The following is a 25,430-nucleotide window of genomic DNA, read 5'->3' on the forward strand; positions in this document are numbered from 1 at the left end:
CTCTAGGTTCAATTCAATTGAATAACAATTTCAAGAATCACATTAAGGAAAGAGTTAAACATTCAATACAACCAAGATCTTAAAATCCAGATCCACAATCAATTTAGAATATCAAATTCGGATCCATCAATCCATAAGAAAATGAAATCAGAACATGTTCATCAAAGAAAAAGAGAGAGAAAGAGTAGAAGAAGAGGAGCTGCAGAATTTCTTCATGAATCCAATCCCCAGCCTGATTCCTCAAGGTCCAGAGCTTGGAAGTCGCCCCCAATCTCCCTCTCTAACTCTCCTAAGGTGTGGAAATGAGAAAATGAGAAAAGACCCCGAAAATCTAAGCATTTCTGCAATTTATAGATTTTCTGCCTTTTGTGCGTTATCACTTTTATTGATAATAGTGGCTACGCAGAAGGTCGAGTGGTTGCGCGTGTTCACTTTTATGAGTAAAAGTGGCCACGCGCAACTTCCCAAGTTGAGGGCTTTCTGGAACATCCACTTTTATTAATAATAGTGATCACGCAGAGCTTCCTGATATTTGAGGTTCTCTGGAACGTTCACTTTCAGTGATAATAGTGATCACGCAGAGCTTCCTGATATTTAGTCTCTCTGGAACATTCACTTTCAGTGATAAAAGTGGTAACACAAAGCATGTTCTTCTAAGAAGCCCTCTGGAACACTCACTTTCGCCAGGAAAAGTGTTAACGCCCAGTGTGCTCTACTGAGGGACTCTCTGGAATACTCACTTTTGCCAGCAAGAGTGACCACGCCCAGACTATATTCTTCATTTCTTGTATTTTGAGCCTAGAATTTCTACTCTTTCTCTTCCTTTCCCTCTTAATCCTCCAACCTTATGATCTTAATTCAAAGTTTCCTGCAAAATAGGTTCTAATCAGTACTTTTTACATAGAAAATTCACAAAATCTAAACAATTAAACTATTTATAAATGAATTGAACATTCTTATTTTTAGAGTTTTCTAGCTTTTTCCATCGTGTTTTTCATATCAAAGTGTTCAGAACTGATTGTCATTCCATCTAAATGCTTGAAAGTTCAGAACTTTATTGATTCAATGTTGAAATTTTGGTGAAACAATTTCCTAACTACTTTTTCTACATCTGTTTACTATATACTTTTGTACTAACTGTTCTATTTTACTTTCTAATTTCATTTTTGATACATTCATACCAAATCCATCTAAAATTTGTAAAGCTCAACTAATTGTGATTTTGTGAAGTGGTAATTGAGAACTTTATTCCCTGAGGACGATACTTGGAACTCAATTTGATTCTAAGATTTTTTTATAACTTGCTACAACAACACTAGTATACTTGCTAGTCAGTTTACTTTCAGTGCAACAACAGTTGTAAAAGTAACATCTCACGCCTGTAATTTATTATTAAGTAATCTATAATATTTTGTACTTGTTAAATGTTAATTGAAGGATTATTTGGTATTGAAATAGATTTAGATGCAGATTGAAATTATTTATAAAAAAAAAAAGTGAACAGTGTTGGTGAACAGTGCAAAACTTGTGAACAGTGGCGGTGTGAACAGTATTTCTGACATGAATAGTACCAAATTATTTTTCTATAAATAAGGGTCCTTGCATGAAATTTTTACTTCTTCACACTTCTCAAAGGTTCCAAGGCCATATACCACCATTTTGTCTCATACTAAAGCCTCCTAAAATTAGATTTCTCTCCAAATCTGTGATTCTGAGTCTGTTCTAAGGGATTTGAAGTAAGTTTCTCTAAGTTTGAAGTTAGTTTCATCGTTTGTTTCTCTTCTACTTCTCTTTCTCATAGAAGTTCATGGTATTCTTAAGAGAGACTCCGTTCTAAAGTCAAATCTTTGGTGAATCTTGCATTAAAACAAGTAATATTTGGTAGATCTGGTGTGAATCACTGTTCTAAGGTAAAGGGAGTGTACTTTAGCCTATGAACTATATTTTGAACGGTTTGATATGCTATTAAAGAGAGGTTTGAGTTGGTTTTGTTAGATCTCTTTGATAAAAGTTGAGATATAAAGGATTTCATACTTAAAAATTGTTTTTCTATGCTATAACTGCTGATAATTGATTTAATAACACTGAGATTTGGCTGATTTATTATAAACTTATCTTAGCTAAGCTATTAAAACGATTTTAGCTGTGCTGCAAAATGCTGAGATATATGTCTTGCATCATTACAGAGCCAAGTTACACGTTTAGGTGGGTAGACGTGTAACAATAGAGCATGTTGAGCTGTGTTATGTTGTGTTGTCTGGATCCAAATACCGGAATGGGTCACTCCTGGACCAGCTCAGTTCCTTTTGGATTACTTAGGCTGTGAAACCAAATGAAAACCATTTTCATGTTGTGCATTAAATGGGTTAAAAATGCATGGGGCTGTTGCTGTGACTAATATTTTGCTCTATATATATGATTTTATTTTATTTTATTTTTGTAAGCTCACCTTGCATTTTTGTCTATGTTGTTGTATGCATGTGTACTGCAATGATCGTACGGTGGTACGTGAGCAGATATAGCAAGTGTTGTATCTACTTCACAGGCTGAGGGGCCAGTGGAGAAATGTTGAAACTGCAGTCAAGTAATTTTGCATTAAAGTCCTTTTTTCTTATATTTTGAGATCTCATATAAAGGGAGCTATGTAATATAATTTTGTGTATTTTGAGTATTATAAATTAAATGTAATATTTTGTTGTTCTATTGGATATTTGTTGTAAGAAACTTTGCTCTATTTTGAAATAGAAGTGAATTTTATACTTATATTTTCTATTATTTATCTATCTTTAATAAATAGGTGGTGTAGAAATAATGTTCTCGGTTCCTTATAAAAATGAGTCGTGACATTTTAGTGATATTAGAGCATGGTCTAGGTAAACCTACGGGGGTGAGGTTGTTAGGCGTTAGTTGTGTATATTAGGCAGGTGAGTCTTAGCTGTGAATTATATATCATAATTTCTAACCATCAGATGTGAGGGAACGAGCTTAATCACCTCGATTCTCAGACACGACAAATGTAGGAAATTTTGGCATATGATACTTGGGTGAGCTATAGGTGAGTCATGCTCCTTGAATGATAGGCTATTAAGCTAAGTTGTAAATTATTGTTGAGATAAGTGTGTATACTATGCTGTGTGAATGCTGAGAATGATGATATGATGTTATGCTAAGCACTAAATTGATTAAATTGCTACACTGAGCTAGTGTCTATAGCACCTTATAAAATGGCACTGAAAGAGTTAATAGAGCTTAAGGAGCAGATTGAGGATCTAATGCAGAAACAGTGGATTAGGCCAAGTGTATCACCTTGGGGAGCACCAGTTCTCTTGGTGAAAAAGAAGGATGGAAGTTCTAGATTATGTGTTCATTATTGTAAGTTGAATAAGGTGACAATCAAGAATAAGTAGCTGTTGCCACATATCGATGATTTGATGGACTAGTTAAAAGGCGCTAAAGTATTCTCTAAGAATAATTTGAAGTCTGGGTACCTTTAGATCTGAGTAAAGGAGTATATAGTGATGCCGTTTAGAGTCACTAATGCTTCGGCAATGTTTATAGACTATATGAATCAGGTTTTTAGACCTTTCCTGGATCGGTTTGTGGTAGTCTTCATTGATGATATCTTGATTTATTCTAGTTTGCAAGAGGAACATGCAGAACATTTGAGGATTGTACTTAGTGTTTTGAGGGAGAAACAGTTGTATGCTAAATTGTCTAAGTGTCAGTTTTGGCTAGAGGAAGTGAAATTCCTTGGCCATGTTATTTCAGCTAAGGGAATTGCAATAGACCCTTCCATAGTTGAAGCAATGTTGCAGTAGGAAAGGCCAAAGACAACCACAAAGATTCGTAGTTTTGTGGGCCTAGCAGGTTACTACTAAAGATTTATAGAGGGATTTGCGAAGATAGTTGCACCATTGACATGGTTAACTCGCTGTGATCAACCCTTTTTATGGACTGAAGAATGTGAGCAAAGTTTTAATGAATTGAAGCAACGACTAACTTTCTCGCCGGTGTTGATTCTCCCTGATACTAGTCGACCATTTGAGATGTATTGTGATGCTTCACATCAAGTATAACACCCCAAATTTTTGATATATTGATTATTAATGTGTATATACATATATATATATATATATATATGTATAATGTGAATAGATATTGGAAAGTGCACTTGAGTGCGTGATGAATATTGAATGCTGATGTGTATAAATGCATATGGATGCATATAAATGTATTTGTATGTGATTGGATTGGATTGATTGGACTGAAAAATAGGTTAAGGGTGTAATACTGGGGTGTTCTCGTTGTATCAAGAGAGCCTTGGGAGGAAGGCGTGAAACTGTCGCCTTCTTACTGTAGCGAGAGGTCTCTCGTTGTAGTGATAAAGCGACTGTTTGGGTGCATTTCTGGGTGTAGTCTCGCTGTAGCAAGAAGGTCTAGCTGTAGCAAGATTCTGTAGAAACCAGAGTGCAATTTCTGTTGAGATTTTCGCTGTAGCGAGAGAGGGTGTTTGATAAGTCTGTAATTAGGCCCTCTTTTACAGCCCATATATTCATATTTGACCTTTATTTTATTTGGGTTTTACACTAATTTGTATATTAATTGTACAGTTTGGTATAAAGAGGCCGCAAGTAGATTTTGGGTGCATTTTGGGCCTAAATTGATGCAAGATTAGAGCTTCACAGCAGTCAGAACGCCCAAACCCATTCAACAAGCATGGGGGTGCTTCAAGCCCATACACGGTCGTACTTAAGGCCTTGCACGACTGTGCTCATCTGCGGGAAGTCCAATTAATTAGAATTTTTAGGGTTTTCAAACCCTATTAAAGGGAAGACCGGAGGCACCATTAGGGGACTATTTTTACATCTAGTCTTTGGCATTGGATACATCTCATCTTGTCTCTCTTGCATGGGATCTTTGGCACACTCTTGGCGGAACTTGGAGCTTCGAGCGATCGTACTTGAAGACCGGGAACACATCTCACACTCTAGTTTTCTATTTCCTTTCTTTATGGCTTTGTTCATGATTGTTTTAGTTCTTTTCTTTAGCATGAGTAACTAAGTCCATAGCTAGGGCTATGGGTTTATGAATTTATGGAATTTTGATGTTTGAATCTGAATTTGATTTCCGCTATGTGATTAGCTTTTATCCTATTGCGCTTCTTTCTTAATCTTAATTAATTATATCGTTAGGCGACCGTACCTCGATTAATTAATAGATCTATAGGGTAAAACGGGACAAAGGATTAGGTGGACCAAACCAATCTTTCTCTTCTAATCGTTATTAAATTAACAAGTTCATAAGTTCCTTAAGCATTCTTAAATTGATGTCTTGCATGACCATTGGGGATGTTAATTTAGAGAAAATAATATTAATATTGCATGACCAGTGGATATTAATAATATTAGTATGAATGATTAGTAATTACCAGGAAATCGGATTTAGATCTAATTAGAAAAATAACATAAAGGATTGAATGAGAACACTCATACGCCCTAGGTTCCTCTCCGATAAGTTTAATCAAGACGTGCATTGTATTCCTTGCTCTTAGTTTTATAATTGATTTTATAAATTCTTGTTTTTAATTAATTTCGTATCTTTGAAGCTTAAACAATTGAATTAGAAAATTCTTAGTAATTGAAAATCAATCCTTGTGGGACGATATTTTGGGAACTTAATTTAAGAACCCTTTATTACTTCTCGATGGGTACACTTGCCCTCCGAACAAGTTTTTGGCGCCGTTGCCGGGGATTGCTTTTTCAGTATTAAGAAAATCTAAAATTTAATTGATTTGAGCAATTTGTGTTTTACTTTATTTTAGTTCTGTTTTGTTTATTGTTAATTTTTTTAATTTTTTTTTACAATTTTCTTATTTATTTTATTTTAATTTTTTTTTATTTCACAATTTCTTTTAATGTATGCTCACTCGTTCTAAGTGCTCTACAACTTATTTATTTGATCCGGAGATTGAGAGAACAACACGTAGACAAAGAAAAGAAGTGAGAGAGCAAAGAATGGCAGAGGGAAGGAGATCAATTTAAGATTACATGACACCCACTGCTAGAGGCACTCCTGGAAGCATTGCGGCACCTAATATGGAGGCCAACAATTTTTAGTTGAAACCAGCACTCATAACGATGGTCCTGAACTCAATACAATTTGGAGGAATGCCTAACGAAGACCGTAATCTTCATCTGACAAAGTTCCTCCAATTGATGGACACCATAAAGTACAATGGAGTCTCCAACGATGCTATTCGACTCTGACTTTTCCCCTTCTCAGTATCTGAAAGGGTGAATGCATGGTTTTCCTCACTCCCAGCCAATTCCATCCGAACTTGGGAGGATCTCACTCAACATTTCTTGGGAAAGTACTTTCCTGCATCAAGATCCTCTAACCTTATGACGGAGATATGTTGCTTCCAACAGCATGAAGCTGAATCTTTATTTGAGGCATGGGAGCGATTTTGAGAGCTTTTGAGGAGATGTCCTCATCCTGATTTTTCGACGTGGAGACAAGTACAAATTTTTTACAGTGGCCTATCAATCACTACTAGGGCTACAATTGATGCTGCAGCAGGAGGACCCCTCATAAGAAAAGATCCAAATGATGCATACAAGCTGATAGATGAGATGACATCTTCTAGCTTTGAGTGGCACACTGCTGACTCTTATGACATCAAGAGAAAAGAGACTGCCCCAGTTTACCAAGCAGAGAGTAGCAACCCACTAATGAACCAAATGGCAGCCCTTACAAAGCAACTAGAATCTTTAATGAAGGTTCAAGACCAACCTGTAAGAGCTCTTGCAAGCCCATAATCTAAGCAAGAGGAGGCAAATTTTATGGGCAATCACAGTTCAGGGTGGAGGAGTAATCCTCCTAACTCTTGGGGGAATGGCGTTGGAAGCTAAAATTCAAATGTTTATCGCCCTCCCCATATGCAAAATCAAGGAGCAAGACTTGAAGGAAAAGAAGCCCCCAGATCTTAGTCTAACTTTCAAGATCAGATGATGCAATATGTGCATTACTCTGATAAGAAGATAACAGAGGTTAAATCTAAGTTGGACCAACATATTGAGAGAACTGATAAGAGGTTTGCAAAGGTTAAATATGAAATACAAGCCAGCTCTTCTAAGATGAGTGCACAATTGGAGCAGATTACGAACCTTCTAAGTCAGAGAGTGATGGGAACATTGCCATCTCAGCCTGAACCTAATCCAAGGGAGCAATGCAATGTCATCACCCTTAGAAGTGGGACGAAACTACAAGAATCGCAGAACAGAGGCACATGAACGCCCATGCTTATAGAGAAGCACGCCCGTGCTTACTGATGAGCACGCCCCTGCTACAACATAAGCACGATCGTGCTTCTACAAGCACGTCCATGACAATGATAAGAGCACTGGCGTCATCACCATGAGCAAGGTCGTGCTTCAAACGTAGAGACTAAAAAAGTTCAGAAGGAAGAGCCTCATGTTCAACCAAGGTCCTATGAGCCTAAGATACCTTTCCCACAGTGGCTGCAAGGTCACCCTCTTTATGATGAAGAGTTCCACAAGTTCTTAGACTTATTGGGCAAAGTTCACATCAATATGCCTTTCATTGATGCTATCTCCAAAATGCCCAAATATGCCAAATTTTTAAAGGAGATTTTAACCAATAAAAGAAAGCTGAAAGCACATGAAACTATGAAGCTCACGCAGGAGTGCTCAGCTATAGTCCTTAAAAAGCTTCCACCTAAGCTTAAGGACCCAGGGAGTTTTACTATTCCTTGCACAATTGGAAAAACTCATATTGATAAGGCTTTATGTGATTTAGGAGCAAGTATTAATCTTATGCTTTATTCTGTTTTCAGGAAGCTTGGAATGCATAAACCTAAGCCGACCTCCATGTCACTTCAGCTGGCAGATAGGTCGATCACATACCCCAAAGGCATAATGAAGAACATACTTGTAAAAGTTGGGGAGTTTATATTTCTGGCTAACTTCGTGGTACTTGACATGGACGAAGATGATGATGTCCCCATCATATTAGGGAGACCATTCTTGGCCACTGCTAGGGCCATCATAGACGTACAGGAAGGGAAGCTCACACTGAGACTAGATGATGAGGAAGTTGTATTTCAAGTTTTCAATTCTTTCAAGTACCCTTCTAGCCAAGAGTCCTGTCACCTTGTGAGCACTGTCAATGTTGTTTCTCCTCCTCCAATTCATGTGAAGCATGGAACCACGAGAAGAAGGACAAGGAGGAAGCAATATAAGAAGAAGAAAAGACAAAAGCTTAAAACATCCATTAATAAGCCTCCTGATTTAGAGCTTAAATTTTGTTCTCTTTATTCTAATCTCCATCTTATGAATAATTTTTCTGATGAAATAGGTGTTGGGGAGGCAAAGCTAGTGGGAAGACAATCACATATCAAGGGAGTCACCTCTGAGACTCATGCCTTCTTTCCACCTTGATTTAACAGAAACGTCAGGCTCGTGACGTTAAACAAGCGCTCCCAGGAGGCAACCTGTGTCTTTCATTTTATTTTATTTAAATTTTCTTTCTTTTATTGTTTATTTTAATTTTTCTATTGTTATTTTATTTTCATAATAAAGAATAAGCATATTGAAAGATTGCAAGACTTGAGTTGATTGTTCCCACACACACTTTTGAGCTTTGATATGAAAGCACGCCCGTGCTCGTCCCATACACGGCCGTGCATTAAATCTCATGGGTGCTTAAAATTTCAACATGGTCGCCCTCATCTGAAGCCATCATGCCTAGAATTATCAGGGAACCTCTTTCCTTTTTATTCAATTGCCCTCTTTGCATGCTTTTAATTTGATTGCCTTCAAACATTTAGGACAATATTTCACTTTAAGTATGGGGGAGTAGTTCCTAATTATATGATTGTTATTGCATGTTATTGAGTAAAGTGCCTATGCTATTTTTTATGATAATTTAAAATTTAAAACTTTTTCCCTCATGGAACCCAATTTTTCCAGATAGAAGAGCATGTTGAGTGATTATTATTGGCATTATACTTTCATTTGGAAACTAATAATTAGGTAAGTTCCTTACTTTTATGCTCTACATTAAACTTTAACCCACAGATGTGAGTTTTGAGCCTTAAAGGGGATTTCTATCTTAATTTAATTAATTGTACCCCTTTCCTCATTGTTTTGTGTGATTATCTCCTTAGGTTTTGTGCTCTAGAACTTGACTTGGAACCAACTTAAGACTTCTCTTTTTAATTGCATGTTTTTAATATGATTGAGGCATAATAGGATTTTTATTCTTGGCCTTTAGCATGTTTGAGATACAACTAGTTGCCCACTTTAAGCTTTATTGATTTTCTTGGTCTCTTGTGTTAAATTTATAGAATGTTTCAATGACCTTGAGTTTATGAATGGAGTAATTAAGTTGTTGAATTGTTTGATGAATTCTTCTCTACATCTCTCATGTGCAAAAAGAAAAAAAATAGAAAAAAAGAAAAAGAAAAGAAAAAGAGTTATGTATGATTGAAAGGAGAGAGGAGTAAATATATTGTTTACATATAAAATATAAAAATAACTCCAAGAGCTTCATTTGTAAACTTAGGGGATGTTGCAATTGTTATAATTTATTACCCCTTTGTATATTCCCTTTCTTTCATTTATCTCACCTTAATTATTATAACCCATTGGCCACATTATAACCTGAAAAAGACCTCATGATTTTACTTGCATTTAATTTATTTAGTGTAGAGTCGGTTTATAGTCAAGCCTATGGTAGTACACTTTTCTTTAGGAGAACTGAGTGATATCTCATTTTGTCCCTTAGTGAGAGAGGAAAGTAAAGTACCTTAGTTTGATGTTTGAGTGAAAAGTATGAAAATATAAGATTCTAACTGGGAATCCTTTTGATTGCTTATGCTCAGTGATATTACTTTTATTGCTCTCTTTATCTTCTTTATCTCGGGTTCCTTGTGTGGTATTATGTTTTAAGTTATTATGTTATTCTCTTAACTAGCACTTTGCTTGAGGACAAACAAACAATAAGTATGGGAGAGTTGATAAGTCTGTAATTAGGCCCTCTTTTACAGCCCATATATACATATTTGACCTTTATTTTATTTAGGTTTTACACTAATTTGTATATTAATTGTATAGTTTGGTATAAAGAGGCCGCAAGTAGATTTTGGGCCCAAATTGATGGAAGATTAGAGCTTCGTAGCAGTCAGCATGCTCAGACCCATTCAATAAGCACGGGGGTGCTTCGAGCCCATGCACGGTCGTGCTTAAGGCCTTGCACGTGCTCATCTGCGGGAAGCCCAATTAATTAGAGTTTTTAGGGTTTTCAAACCCTATTAAAGGGAAGACCGGAGGCACCATTAGGGGACCGTTTTTACATCTAGTCTTTGGCTCTGGGATACATCTCATCTCGTCTCTCTTGCACGGGATCTTTGGCACACTCTTGGCGGGACTTGGAGCTTCGAGCGATCGTACTTGAAGACCGGGAACACATCTCACACTCTAGTTTTCTATTTCTTTTCTTTATGGCTTTATTCATGATTGTTTTAGTTCTTTTCTTTAGCATGAGTAACTAAGTCCATAGCTAGGGCTATGGGTTTATGAATTTATGGAATTTTGATGTTTGAATCTGAATTTGATTTCCGCTATGTGATTAGCTTTTATCCTATTGCGCTTCTTTCTTAATCTTAATTAATTATATCGTCAGGCGACCGTACCTCAATTAATTAATAGATCTATAGGGTAAAACGGGACAAAGGATTAGGTGGACCAAATCAATCTTTCTCTTCTTATTGTTATTAAATTAACAAGTTCATAGGTTCCTTAAGCATTCTTAAATTGATTTCTTGCATGACCATTGGGGATGTTAATTTAGAGAAAAGAATATTAATATTGTATGACCAGTGGATATTAATAATATTAGTATGAATGATTAGTAATTACCAGGACATCGGATTTAGATCTAATTAGAAAAATAACATAAAGGATTGAATGAGAACACCCATACGCCCTAGGTTCGTCTCCGATAAGTTTAATCAAGACGTGCATTGTATTCCTTGCTCTTAGTTTTATAATTGATTTTATAAATTCTTATTTTCAATTAATTTTGTATCTTTGAAGCTTAAACAATTGAATTAGGAAATTCTTAGTAATTGAAAATCAGTCCTTGTGGGACGATATTTCAGGAACTTAATTTAAGAACCCTTTATTACTTCTCGATGGGTACACTTGCCCTCCAAACAGTGTTGCTGCAGCGAGGGGATAATATCTCACTATAGTGAGAGTGTGGCGACCATAGGGGTATTTGAGGGGTTAGGGTTTGGGGAAAATCATTTCCCACTTCTCCCTTCGAACTCTCTCTCATTTCCCTCGATTCCCATGTCATTCTTACCTATTAAATTGCCTAGAAAGTTGTTCGTTGGCTGGATTAAAGGTTGGATTCGTGTTGGGAACGCTTGGAGGTGAGTTTTTATGATGAGGGTTTTGGTTTTCGTCCCTCTTCTCTATTTTTTGGGTTCTCTTTGAGTTCTTATGGAGTTTTCTATGTGTTCTAGGGATGAAATTTGTGTGGAGATTGTTTTCTACCATTGTTTATACGTGGGTCTTCAATTTGAGGTAAGTGGGGACTCTACCTTATCTCATTATATTTTGTTTACCGTTTATCTTGCTAAATATTGCAATGTGGCTGAGATAGAGGGAAGAAAGTGTGTGATTAATAGAAATTATTATTTGTTTGAATACAATATGGTTTGATTGTGGGTTTGACACACCTTTGATTGAGAATGTGAGTGAATGTGTGTGAGCCTGTCAATGATTGATAATTGAATAACGTAAATGGTTAGAAATGGGTGTAGATGGCATGTTGAATGTAAATGTGGATTAAGTTGAAAATGTTATGTGATGGAATAAGGGCATATGTGCCGAGTGTTGCGAATGAATATAGGCCTGTGTGGCGTGCACTATAAATAAATGTTGGCAATGAATGTCGTGTGTGAATATGAATATTGTGTGTAATTGAAATGCGTGTGAATGAGGCATGTTAAATGTCGTTGTAATTATGCTATGGATGGTTCAGTGATACACTGGAGATGTGGAAAATAAGGACGGTAGACATACCTTAGGGAAGAGAGAGTGGTGGTGACACCAACAGTGAGTGTGGGTGCACCATAGGCCACACACACTCCTCTTAACTAGACCTTTGACCATTACTTTTGTCGAGCAACTCGTGACCGCGCATGTGGTATCCGTGATGCGGGAGTAACCGACGACCATCCATGGTGTGAAACTGTGATCACAGTGCCACAATGAGCGTGGCTATGTGCAGTGAGTGCACGTGTGTATATGTGTGAAATGTTTTGGTGCTGTTAGTGCATCAGTTATGAACTGAAATAAAGTACTTGAAAATGTTGCTTGTGATTACCTAGACTTGAGTAGAATATGTTAGAATACATGTGGATGTGCAAGGTGAGTCTCTATTTTATGTGTGTGTTGGATAGTGTAGAGTACTCACCCTTACATTTATTTTTCAGGTGACCAAGACAATTAGCACTAATGAATCTATATTTTTACTAGTATTTTACTATAGTTTTAATCCATTTGATAAGAAAAATGTGTTGGAAAAAGCAGAAAAAATCATAAAAAAATAGTGTGATTGAAGAATTTCTTTAAATACATAATTAGTTTAGCATTTATGAATTTTCTGTGTAGAAATTAATAATTGAAATGTGTTTTTGTAGAAAATTCTGAGCAAAGTCCATGAAGCTGGTAGATCAATGGAGAAATAGCAGAAAAGTAGCAAGTCTGGACTCAAAAAAACATGGCTTATGGAGTTTAAGCTGGGCGTGGTTACTCTTGCCAGTGAAAGTGAGTGATTCATAGCTTAAATGAGAAGTTGAGTGTGGGCGTGATCACTATTATCACTGAAAGTGAACGTTCCAGAGAAGTTCAATCTCAGCAGAGCTGTGCGTTACCACTATCGCCAATAAAAGTGAATGTTCTAGAGAAGGCAGAATTTCAGCGAGCTCTGCATGGTCACTCTTACTGGCGAAAGTGAGTGTTCCAGAGAAGGCAGAATTTCAGCGAGCTCTGCGTTACCACTTTTACCAGTGAAAGTGGATGTTCCAGAAAGGAGTGTATCAAGGCAAGTTACGCGTGGCACTCTTGCTCTTGAAAGTGATCATGTGCACTCCTCGACCTCCTGTATTGCTACTCTTATCAACAAAAGTGAATGTTCCAGTCTTCCAGAAACTACATGAGCCTTTGCGTGGTCACTCTTATGAAACAAAGTGACAACGCCTAGAGTCGAGAATTCTATAAATACATGTTTTAAGCTCAGAACTCGAGGTCTTTTGTTCATTTTCTATTTTTTTTTGTTAGATTCTCGTTGAGAGAGAGGATTGGAGTCGAATTTCGAAGCTCCAAGAAGAGGCATTGGATTGGAGCTTGTGGAGATGGCTTCTCTGCAATTCTTCTCTTCTTCTCCTTCTTTCTCTTTCTCAGTTACAATGTTTGCTTAATTCTCCATATTTAGGAGTTTATAGAATTTGAATTGATGTATTGATTTGACTTTTGCTTTTGAATTTTGAGTTCTTGGATTAATTGAATTGTTAATTCTGCTATTATTGCAATCTGTGAATGGAAATTCGTGTGGTTAATCAAAGAGGAACATTTACCAATGGAAGTTGGATTTGCTTCTTTGATCTGAGTTAGCAATCAGAATTGGGAATTTCTTAGGGATAAGGAAACCTAATTCTGCAATCCTAAGGTTCTAAGTCTTAATGCAACTTGAAATTGAACTTCACCTAAGGGATTAGGGTGGTTTAGTTGCTTGTTAGGGTCATTGAGTTAAGGGATTAACCTTTGGCTATTAATATGTGAAACTGATTGTCAATTAACCAAGTTCTTGAATGTTCAGAGGCATAATTAAACCAATATTGACATTCTTGTGAAGTAAATTCCTAACTATTCTTCATTCCTATCTCAATTCATCACAACTTTCATAATCTGTTTTTACTACAAGTTTCTTAGCTTTTAATTGTGATTGTTCTTGACTTCTGAATGTTACAAATCTTCCAAATTCGTATGGCTCAAATGGTGATTGTTCTGTGAAGTGATAATTGATTGCCTAATTTCCTGTGGAGACGATATTCTGATCTTAAAAATTACTCATTACTTGCTGCAATTCCTAGTGCACTTGCTAGTGTTTAGAATTGTAACAACAAGCACCGAGCTCAATGAAGGGATGGATGAAACTGCTAGAGGATTAGAAATTTATTTGAACTCTGATGTAATTGAATTAATCCTATAGCAATGATTTGATGCAAGTAGTAATTTATCCTTATTTTGAATATTTTAATGAACTATGTATAGGAAAGACTATTTTTGAATGGAATTTTATTTTCTCCCATTTTCTAAAATTTGATATTTGAAATTAAATTTAAGGTGTTACAAATTTGATATCAGAGCAAGCCTCTCTCCCAGTACGGTGTGGTTCGAGGACAAACCAAGCGGAAGCTGGTGGGCATGTGACACCCAAGTACTATGCAAAAGCGGGGAGTGATTGCCGGTGCATTGTAGCACAGACAATGAGTGACTCCTGGTAGGCTTCCAGTGGTAAGGGACACATGAATGAATCGAACTTACACCAAAATGAGAGGGATCCAGAGATTGTGTATGCAGTTGAGGATAGCTTAAATGAATTGATTAGGACTATCTATACCAACAAAATGCATTTACTTTTTGGTGGCCTATCACATAAAAATTTCAAAGTTAAGCATGTTTAGCTTGGGGAAACTATGGGATGGGTGACCTTCTAGGAAGTTCTTGGGAAGTGTGTGAGTGAGGACACACGATGATGAATATACCTTGGGAGTGTAAATGCAATGTTAACAGTGCAAATGATGGTGAGAGACGATGATGAATATACCTTAGGAGTGCAAATGGTGGTGGAAATACGTCTAAGAACACAGTGAATAGAGAGAAATTTGGAATACAGTGTGGGTGAAAGGATAAGGATGACCAGTTTTGGGGTTAGGGTTTAATTTTGAAACAGTTAAAAATAAATTTTCTCTAATCTATACATATAAGAGTAGTTCCGTTTCGGGTTAGGGTTTAATTTTGAAACAGTTAAAAATAACTGCTCTCTAATCTATACATATAAAAGCAGTTTTATGTGTCAATCGCTCTCTAATAATCGCTCTCCAAGTTAACTTTAGAGACTGGTTCCAAATGAACCACTCTTATCAGTATAGATTAGAGAATAGCTCATTTCAAACTGCTCTCAAAACTGTATAATATAGAACGGTTCCAGATGAACCGCTCTTAGAAGGGTACATTGGAGAGCAGTTTGACGCTAACTGCTCTCTTACTGTTTTATACAAAATGGTTTTTACCAACCGCTATCTGAGTTTGCATTCCAAAAACTCAATTTTGACATAGTGAAAATTTACAAAAGAAGAAATTTTAAACTTTAGACACACAAACTTGAGTTAAACGTAACAATGAATTAATTTTGGTTTGTAATAATGAAAAACTCATAAGAAAGTAAATTTCAAATTTCAAATTTGAGGTTTGAAAGAAGTACATTAGAGAGTAATGATAACACATACTTTATATTCACATTTATAGTTATATTTTGACTCTAAAACACTTTTATATGCTTTATTTTCAGGTTCTTTTTTACCATTTCTTAGTAATTGAAATAAATTGGACTTGTGACATAAATGTTTTAATTTCATATTTTTAGTTATTCTGACCTTTGCCTACTCTTTTGGCCATAACTTTTTCTACATATATTGTTTTTGGTTGATTCTAGTATCATTGGATTCTACACATTTAAAACTTTAAAATACATATATGGATCGCTATATTTGGATTTATTTTCAATTTTTTTAAGTTGAGGAAAATATGCTGAATTTTGTGTGCAAGATTACATTTAGACCCTTGTAATTGAACATTTGTATTTGGACTTTTAGTTACAATTATGGCTTAAATTTAGGCTATTTAGTTTACTTTTATCAGAACATATAAATAGGCTAATGAGACTTTGAATTAGTGTGTTATTTTTGAATTTTCATATTTAACTCTAAAACTTCTCTCAGAATACTTGTTTAGTGTTATTAGCAATCTAAACACTAGCAAGTGCACTAGTATTGCAGCAAGTAATGAATAATTTTTAAGATCAGGATATCGTCTCCATAGGGAATTTAGATTTCAAGTATCAATTCACAAATTTGTAACCATTTGAGCCATACAAATTTTGGAGGAGAGTTGTAACATACAAAAGCAATAAACCAAAACAATTAAGAGTAAAGAAAACGTGCAGAAAACAGATCAATGAATGCAATGTGAGATTAGAAATGGATTGAAAGGTAGTAGAATTTACTTCATAAGAATGTCAATATTAATTCAATTATGCTTCTGAAAATTCAAGAACTTGGTTAATTAACAATTAGTTTCGCATTTCAATAGCCAAAGGTTAATCCCTTAACTCATTGACCCTAACAAGCAACTAAACCACCCTAATTCCTTAGGTGAAGTTCAATTTCAAGTTGCATTAAGACTTAGAACCTTTCAATCCCTTAGCACTGCAGAATTAGGTCTCCTTATCCCTAAGAAATTCCTAAATTTTGATTGCAAAATCAGATCAGAGAATCAAATCCAACTTCCATTGGTAAATGTTCCTCTTTGATGAACTATACGAATTTCCATTTATAAATTACAAGAAAAGCAGAATTCACAATTCAATTAATCCAAGAACTCAAAATTCAGAAGCAAGAATCAAATCAATACATCAATTCAAGTTCCATAAACTCCTAACTAGAAGAAAACTACTCAGACATGGGAGAAGAGAAAGAAAAAGAAGAAGAAGAAGAAGAAAAACTCCAAGAAGCCATGGCCGGAAGCTCCAATCCGATTCCTCTTTGTGGAAGCTTCAAGACTTGACCCCAATCTTCTCTCTCAATCTCTCTCAACAACAATCTAACAGAAAAACGGAAAATAAAACTGAGCTGAACGGAAATCCTCCAAAATCTGAGCGTTTCTGATATTTATAGAAATTCCCAGATTTGCGCATTATCACTTTTATGAGAAATAGTAACTACGCAGAAGGTTTATGGTTGCGCGTTAACACTTTTATGAGAAAAAGTGGTCACGCGCAACTTTCCTGATATTGAGAGCTCTCTAGAACTATGACTCTTGCTGATAAAAGTGTCAACGCAGACCTCAAGTAGTTGCGCGTGATCACTCTTATGAATAAAAGTGACTACGCGTAACTCGCCAAGATGAAGGCTCTCTGGAACGATCACTTTCGACGACAATAGTGGTTACGCAGAGCTTTCCTAATATTTTGCCTCTCTGGAACGCTCACTTTCGACGACAAGAGTGATGACGCCCAGGCTTTCTTCTACTTTGTACTCTGGAGTGATCACTTTCACTGACAATAGTGATCACGCCCAATCTACATTTTCTTGTTCTTGTGTTTTTGGAGTCCAGATTTGCTTCTTTCCTCTTCCTTGTCATCAAGCCTCCATTTTCATGAACCTTGCTCAAATTATTCCTTCAATAACAAGATTAAAAACTTAATTCCTGAGCAAAAATTCCACAATTGCTAAGATAACTATCATTTTAAAGAAAACTTTACTTCATTCTCTTTTTCTGAGTTTTTCTGCTTTCTTCGTATATTTTTCTTATCAAAATGTTAGAATTAGGCTAAAATATTAGTAAAATATGGATTCATCATTTAGTGTTTAGTGTTTAGTGTTTAGTGTTTCAATAGAGTTAAACCTCTTGTTTAATCCAAGAAATCCAGATAATGTAAAACCAGTTTGAGTTTTGTACCAAGTGCTCCAAGTTTGTTCTCATCTTCTCCAATCTGAAATTTACAATTAATGATCATGATTAACTTTTCTATAGGTTAGAATTTAAATAAGGATTCGATCGATATTTTGATTTGATAATTAATTACAAATTAAGTTAGATGATAATTTGATTTAATTCGTTATCTGGTTTAATTAATGATAAATCCATATTTTACCATATTTTTAGCATAGTTTTTGGTTAATAATTAGGAAAATAGTTCTAAAATAAACTTGAAAAGATCACAAAAATAATATAATTAGTATAAATTGTTGTTTTGTTAAAATATTAAAAAATGTTTAGATTTTTGTAGGAGTTCATGCAAAAAGATAGAAAGTTGTTGAAAGTGCTTAAAGGAAGGATTAGCAGCTGAAATTGAAGAATAGTCAAAGAATCAAGCTTGAAGAAATCCTAAGAGCTGGGCGTTACAACTCCAAGTGATTGGCGTTTGAACGTGGAAAAAACAAAATACAGCATTGGGTCTGTATGGCCACTCTAAGTGATGCGCGTTAACACTCCAGCAACTGAAATTGGATAACTGTCATTGTGTTGAAACGCACATCACTTGGCGCTTTGGCGCGTAATAGAGCATGGAAACGCATAGCAGATGGCGTAGAAACGCAGAGCTGAGCACATGAAAGAAGCGTTCATTGAGGTGTTGTGCGTTGAAACGCACATCACTTGAAGCCTTGGCACGCAATAGCGCGTTGCAACTCATAGCACTTACAGCCAAGGCGCGCAACCGTGTGCCTTCACTCCAGCCACTGCGCATTTTGGCACAGAATTTTGCAATTTTCATAACTTCTTCTTCCTTCCAATTCTAGACGTTTGGAGCTTTTGTATAACTTTTAGAAGATTCCAGAACACCTAGGGACAACTAACTATCAGAATTTCAAGGAGTAAGTCGAAGAATTAAAGGAACTCTATAAATAGGAATTAGGAACTTAGGAAAGGGAGTCTTTTGCCATTTTTTGTTTCCTTTTCATTTCCACACCTTAGGAGAGTTAGCGAGGGAGATTGGGGGTGACTTCCAAGCTCTGGACCTTGAGGAATCAGGCTGGGGATTGGATTTATGAAGAAATTCTGCAGCTCCTCTTCTTCTACTCTTTCTCTCTCTTTTTCTTTTAGGAGCATGTTCTGATTTCTTTTTGTTAGGGATCGATGGATCCAAATTTGATATTGTGATGTAATTTTGGATGTGGACCTTGAGGTTTTAATTGAATTGAGTATGTGATTCTGTTCTTAATGCAGTTGTGAACTAATCCTTCATTCAATTGAATTTAGAGGAATCTTCATCAATGGAAATTGAGTTTATTTCTTAGATCTGAATTATATGCTTAGGTTATTGAGATCTTAGGAATAAGTATCATAATCTAGTAATCCTATAATTTCTAGAACTTAATGCAATATTTGGTTGAATTTCACCTAAGGAATTAGGGAGGTTTAATTAGATATTAGGATCAATGAGGCAAGGAATTGTCCTTTGGTTAAAGAAGTGAAATTGATTATCAATCAATTAAAATTCTTAAGAGTCCAGAACATTATTACATTGCAATAGAAAATCTGTTGAAGTGATTTCTAACTATTTTTCATATAGCATTTTAATACAAAATTCGTATTCTGTTTTGCTGTATTTTTTAGATTTCTGCACTTTATTGTTTTTGTTCTCAAATGGTTCAAAACATCTTCAATATTCATTTGGCTCAACTAGTTATTGATTTGTGAAGTGGTAATTCATAGACCTAATCCCTGAGGACGATACTTAGGACTCACATTGATTTTTAAATTTTATTACTTGCTACAACTACCTAGTACACTTGCTTGTTAGTTCTCCAATATTGTATCAATTAAGTTATTCGATTGAATTAATAATTAGATGTGATAATTGTTCAAACTCATAAAAATCTTGAAATATTATTATAACCAAAATTGCATGCATATGTAAATTTGTGGATTGATATATAATTCATATTATATTCTTTGATTTATTTTAATTCAATTAATTTGAAGTTTACAAAATTCTTAAATTTTACTTGCATTTTTTAAATTCTAAAATTGAATTTAATTAAATATATGTTTCTGTGAATCGATTTATGTTGAATTCTGTATTTCAAAATTCTTAAAAAAAAAAAACTTTATTATTTTGGTAGCGATTTGATAATTGCTATCAAGTAGTTATAAAAAGCGCTAGCTAAATGAAACTTAAAAAACAATTAAGAATAATTCTCCAAGTGTACCCCCTTTACGTAACAGTGTTTGTTAAAGCAATTTAAACATGTTTCTCTAAAGTAACGCAAAGTTGCTTCTAATGCTTTGTTTACTGTAACGTTAAAAATGTCTCTTACAAGTTTTCATTTGGCTGTATTATTATTATTTTTATTATAGATTATAGATACGCTACTGTGTCATGCATCAGAATTTGTCATTCTTACTCAACCCAGCCTTAATTTAAAAAAGCGGATAAACCGGAGATCGTCACACTAAAGGCTTGTGTATGCCATGCATCGGCACATGCATTTCGAAGTCTTTTCCCATTGCTTCACTTGGTCTGCCATTCAACATTTATTAACTCTTTTGCACATAAAAAAATAACGATTGAAAAGTAATGTCATTTGGCTCCTCTCGTTTGATAATGGATAGAAAGATAATACATGAAACCGCTCATTTTTATTACACAAACTGTTATGGTTTTACTTTTTTTGACGCAGTGATTAAAATTCATGGTTGAAGAAAAATAAATGTTAGGACATTGGAGAAAGTAAGCGAAACCCAAGCAATTGATAGATGTGCATGAAACGGCTTAGCCTGGTTCATAGAAAAAAGAGTCAGTTCAAATATTTTTGAAAATAAATTTTTTTTTGAACAATTAAAAGATATATTATAAAATATTTCCCTTATATTTAGAAACAATAATAATTATGCAAATGTTATTGTAGATTTTTAAAAATGCTGATTAACCTGGCGCCCCCAGAAAGTCTAGAAGTGTGGAACATATTTAACGGTCAACAGTTCAATAGCAAAATTAATAAAACAAAGGGCATGCGTTTCAGTTTGCATCCACGTGCTATATCCTCGTCACCCTCACTTTTGCACACACTAACACATTAAAGACATGCCACCAAGCTAGTTCTCCGGTGCCACAATAATTTAATGACCTTATTACACAAAATATATCGATCATAGCCTGGTGCATTCTGTGGTATTACGTCATCTAATGTCTCGCAAGAAAGATTCATGGTTTCGAGAGTATATAATAATGGAAGGGAAAAGGACACATTCTAGTTACATAAAGGATGAAGTTATATATATATATATATCTTTAAGTCATGATCATTTCATTAACTACTTCCACCTAATCCTCATTATGCTAGCATTATCCCCTCCTATGTTCTCAACCATTGGGTGGCCCTTTGAGGAGCCCATAAGCCACAGACAGAACTATTTGTTCGAAGACACTACTCAAGCCTCAGAACTATATCACCATCACTTGTCTTCATTTTCGCCACAGGTAGAAACATCTACTCCCTCACCTGCCATAAGCTGCGATCTTACCATGGTCAAAAAGCTTAACCACAATGCTAGTGAACGTGATCGGCGCAAGAAGATCAACGCCTTGTATTCTTCACTTCGTTCACTTCTTCCGGTGGCAGATCAAATGGTACATAACCCTTCTCTCTCACTCTCTATATATAACGTTTGGCCTTGTTTGGTTATTACGAAGTGAAAAATTTTATGAGCAACAATTCAAGACATTGGCAATGGAAATCCATAGTTTAATTAGCATGGGGTGCTTATTTGTCTAAGTAATTCAAGGACATAATTAAAATTTGAAAGGTAAACAGGACTACTTTTTTGGAGGCTTTCTTTTTGTTCAGCTTCTGAAATAAAACTTTGTAATATGTTGATAACTAAGTTTAACAGTAAATAATGGTAAAGTTTTATTAAAAATAATTTTTTAAGGAGTATGGTACGGTATTCTAAATTTTTTTTATGGATACTGTATAAAAAAAATTACAGCAATAAAAAAGAAACATATGAAAAGTTTAAAAATATTATTATATAACTTATTTAAAATTATATTATTTATATTATTTACTATATAATTCTAATTATATATATATATATTGTATATTAAATATTTTATTTTATTTTTTATCATTTTTTTATAAATTCTTAATTTTGAAAAAAATATAATTTATATTTAAACAATTTCTATTTATTATAATATAATATATTAATATAATAATTAAATAATTAAATATTAATAATAATAGAATTAAAAATATAAAATATATTAATATAATATTATTATTTTATTTTTAAATTTTAATATATTTAATTTTAATTGCATCATAATTACTCTTCAACTTATTTAAATATAGCAAATATAATAATTTATTATTTAAACATGTATCTAAATATTATTAGTTAAAATTTTTCATGTGTACGGTACTCTAAAATTTTTTAAGTTATCACAAAATTTACTATTTTTTAAGTATATCTTTAAAGCCACACGTAAGAAGTTAAATACATATTTTTCATTGAAAATAAATTTTTTCTTGTTTATAAATTACAAAAGGGTTCAATAAATTTAATACTTTCTGTAGTAATTTAAAGCATTTAATAAAGTATATAATATATTAAAAAAATTAAAATATTTATTACACTTTTATGAATAATTTTTTAAAAATTTTTTGCTACGATTTAGGTGAAACTCAAGATTAAAATTAACAAAACCCATAAATATTTTTTATAACCAAAGCCTCTGTGTTTTCAAGAGCATTAATTAACACTTCCACAAAATTGCAAACCGCAACGTGCTATAATTTTAAATTAATTCACTCCTCCAATAAACTTTTATTTGATCAGTAATTTAAATGGGATGAAACTACTGCGCCAGTGGACATGTTAATTACTACCAGCTCATTTTACATTAAAGTTTATCATTAATATAAATGAGACATCTACGTTAATTGTTGATTTTCATTGATATATACATTCACTTAAAAAGATAACACGATTTTTTAAAAAATTTATATAACTTATATGTTTTAATTTTGACTATTTATGATAAAACTTAATCATTAAAGTTAATTTGTTCCTCTCACTTCACACGCATATATAAACAAAGAAATTAAAAAATTAACTAAAATATAATCTAAGGTGCTCTAAAATACTTTTGGATATTATTTTGAATATTACTTGATATTTTCAAATAATCTAACAATATTCCGGATATTTTTATTTCCTCATGGGATGCTTTCAAACAAGCTAAACTAAGATATATACATTTTCCATGTTATTGTCGCAGAAGAAATTGAGCATTCCGGCAACAATTTCGCGAGTCCTAAAATACATACCAGAGTTACAGCAGCAAGTGGAAGGACTAAATAAGAAAAAAGAAGAAACTTTGTCGAAAATTTCTCGTCAAGGTGATGCTATGGTCAGCAAAGAATCCGGAAGGAAGATTGCTAATCACAACTCTGGTTTTGTGGTTTCGACAAGTAGGCTCAGTGATAATGAGGCTGCAATTCAGATTTCTTCTCGCATGGTCAGCAAGATTCCACTATCTGAGATCTTGCTGTGTTTAGAAAATGATGGCCTTTTACTGCTAAATGTTTCTTCCTATGAGACGTATGGTGGAAGGGTCTTCTATAACTTGCATTTCCAGGTGTGTTTTATAATCATTCCAATTATTATTGCTTTTGGTACCAAATTAATGGAGAGTTAGAGAGAGTCCATTGTAAATTCGTGGACTAACTAAAAGTGTTTATTGCATGCAGGTTAATAAATTTCAGAGATTAGAATCCGAGATTCTAAGTGAGAAGCTTTTATCTATAATTGGGAGCAAAAATGGGAATTTCCTAGTCAAACGAAATTAGTATTCTGCGTCTAATTATGAGATGGTTTTTTATGTTCATGGTTCGGATAAGGGATCTTTTGCCAAAACTTTGTGCATGTTTTTGAAGCATGGATTCTAGATATTTTGCAAGCTAGGAAACAACATATGCATGACCACAACATGTGGTTTGGTCATTAAAGCTAGTAAAAAGAGAGCAGTGACGGCCAAAATCTATCAAAGTATCTAAAATCACATATTTTTACTATGTTAGAAATTAGATTTGAGGGTAGAGAGCGGTTAGAATTGTTTAATCAGAAGCACTATCTAAATACATCACAATTCAAAGACCAATTCTATAACTGCTCTCAGAAGAGAGTAATTTCTTGTGGCAACCACTTATATAAAGTATACTATAAAATTGATTGATAAGATATTAACATCAAAAGTCAAATCAGAAGGCAGTTAGTATGTGAAAACATTTTATAAAGTGTACTTCTGAGAATAGTTGTCATATTGAATTGTTTTCCAAATTATACTCCACAGAGTTATTGTTACATGAATCATTCTCAATATAGTCTTGTCTGATTTTTAAAATTTGGTCAAAATTTGATATAATTGATAAATATAATGAATATAATAACATTGAAAGAATTAATATTTTCTCTCCCAAAAATCTAAAACTATACAAAAGAAAGAAAAAATGAATCTTTTATTATATTTAGAGAAGTAAATTTAATAATTTATTCTTTAGTATCTCATAATTGCAAAAAATACAAATGTAAAAGAATATAGAATGTTCTTATATGAATATGTCGAATAATCAATAGTACTTAATTTATCCTTCAAAGAACTATGGTATGGATATGCAGACCACTCCCTCTAAAGTCTTAGGTAACTAAAACTTCAAAATATACTGGACATTTACAAATGTATAAATTAATTAGTAATTAAAAAATGTTAGATTTTAAGTAAAAACAAAATTATTAAGTTCAAAAGGAAAAGAACTTCCTACATTAACTGGATGGTAGTTTGTCCATGTTGCAAGGTATCTCCAATCAAGTAACACATATAATATACATAGTCATTACTAGTCATTTTCTTGAGACACTTTGTGTAAGAGAAAAAAAGAAAAAACAATCAATGAAAGAAACTTGATAAACATATTACAATAAATTAAATCCATATATATGAAGTTAAATTAGATCTTATTAAAAAAGTTCGGCATATGGGTCTAGATTTAGAGTAAAGTGAATCTATATAATAAATGTCTGATATTGATTAAAAATAACAACTAATATCACCTAACAAAAGCAAATACTTTAAACTTAATTACAACCCAAAAATTTAAACATTAGAGTCAAATATAGTTACCCTTACATTACGGATACCACGTGCATGGTCACAAGTCGCTCAACAAAGGTAGTGGTCAAAGGTCTAGTCAAGAGGAGAGTGTGTGGCCCGTGGTGCACCCACGCTCACTATTGGTGTCACCACCACTCTCCCTTCCCCAAGGTATTTCTACCGTCTCCATCTTCCACACCTCTAGTGTATCACTGAACCATTCATAGCATCATTACAATGGCATTTAACATGCCCCATTCACACACATTTTCAATTGCATACGACATTCATGTTTGCACACGGCGCACAGGCCCTCATTCATATTACATGGCACATATTTCCATATTCATTCACAGTACACGGCACAAATGCCACATTTATTCGTGTTATATTTA

The 25,430-nt window shown here is 34.1% G+C and overlaps 1 protein-coding gene and 1 non-coding gene across 2 annotated transcripts; one reads left to right on the forward strand and one right to left on the reverse strand.

Annotated features, from left to right (window-relative positions):
• Window positions 1-6,395: 6,395 nt before the first annotated feature.
• LOC113874006 lies at window positions 6,396-6,502 on the reverse strand. Its single transcript, XR_003506068.1, has one exon. It is a non-coding gene; the product is annotated as a small nucleolar RNA R71 (small nucleolar RNA).
• Window positions 6,503-21,216: 14,714 nt separating this feature from the next.
• Window positions 21,217-23,734, forward strand: LOC113871590 (transcription factor ORG2-like). The gene is made up of 3 exons (XM_027508681.1): window positions 21,217-21,510; window positions 23,164-23,523; window positions 23,636-23,734. Exons 1-3 carry the CDS (start codon window positions 21,217-21,219, stop codon window positions 23,732-23,734), a joined length of 753 nt encoding a protein of 250 aa, XP_027364482.1.
• Window positions 23,735-25,430: the final 1,696 nt, after the last annotated feature.

Source organism: Abrus precatorius, unplaced genomic scaffold (assembly GCF_003935025.1).
Source record: "Abrus precatorius isolate BTA unplaced genomic scaffold, Abrus_2018 Scaffold7, whole genome shotgun sequence".
In the NCBI taxonomy this organism is placed as follows: domain Eukaryota; kingdom Viridiplantae; phylum Streptophyta; class Magnoliopsida; order Fabales; family Fabaceae; genus Abrus; species Abrus precatorius.

Coding starts and splice junctions, on each gene's coding strand:
- LOC113871590 (XM_027508681.1), top strand. CDS start 21,217: ATGCTAGCATTATCCCCTCCTATGTTCTCAACCATTGGGTGGCCCTTT. Junction 21,511..23,163: donor TTCCGGTGGCAGATCAAATG/GTACATAACCCT, acceptor TTATTGTCGCAG/AAGAAATTGAGCATTCCGGC. Junction 23,524..23,635: donor TCTATAACTTGCATTTCCAG/GTGTGTTTTATA, acceptor TATTGCATGCAG/GTTAATAAATTTCAGAGATT.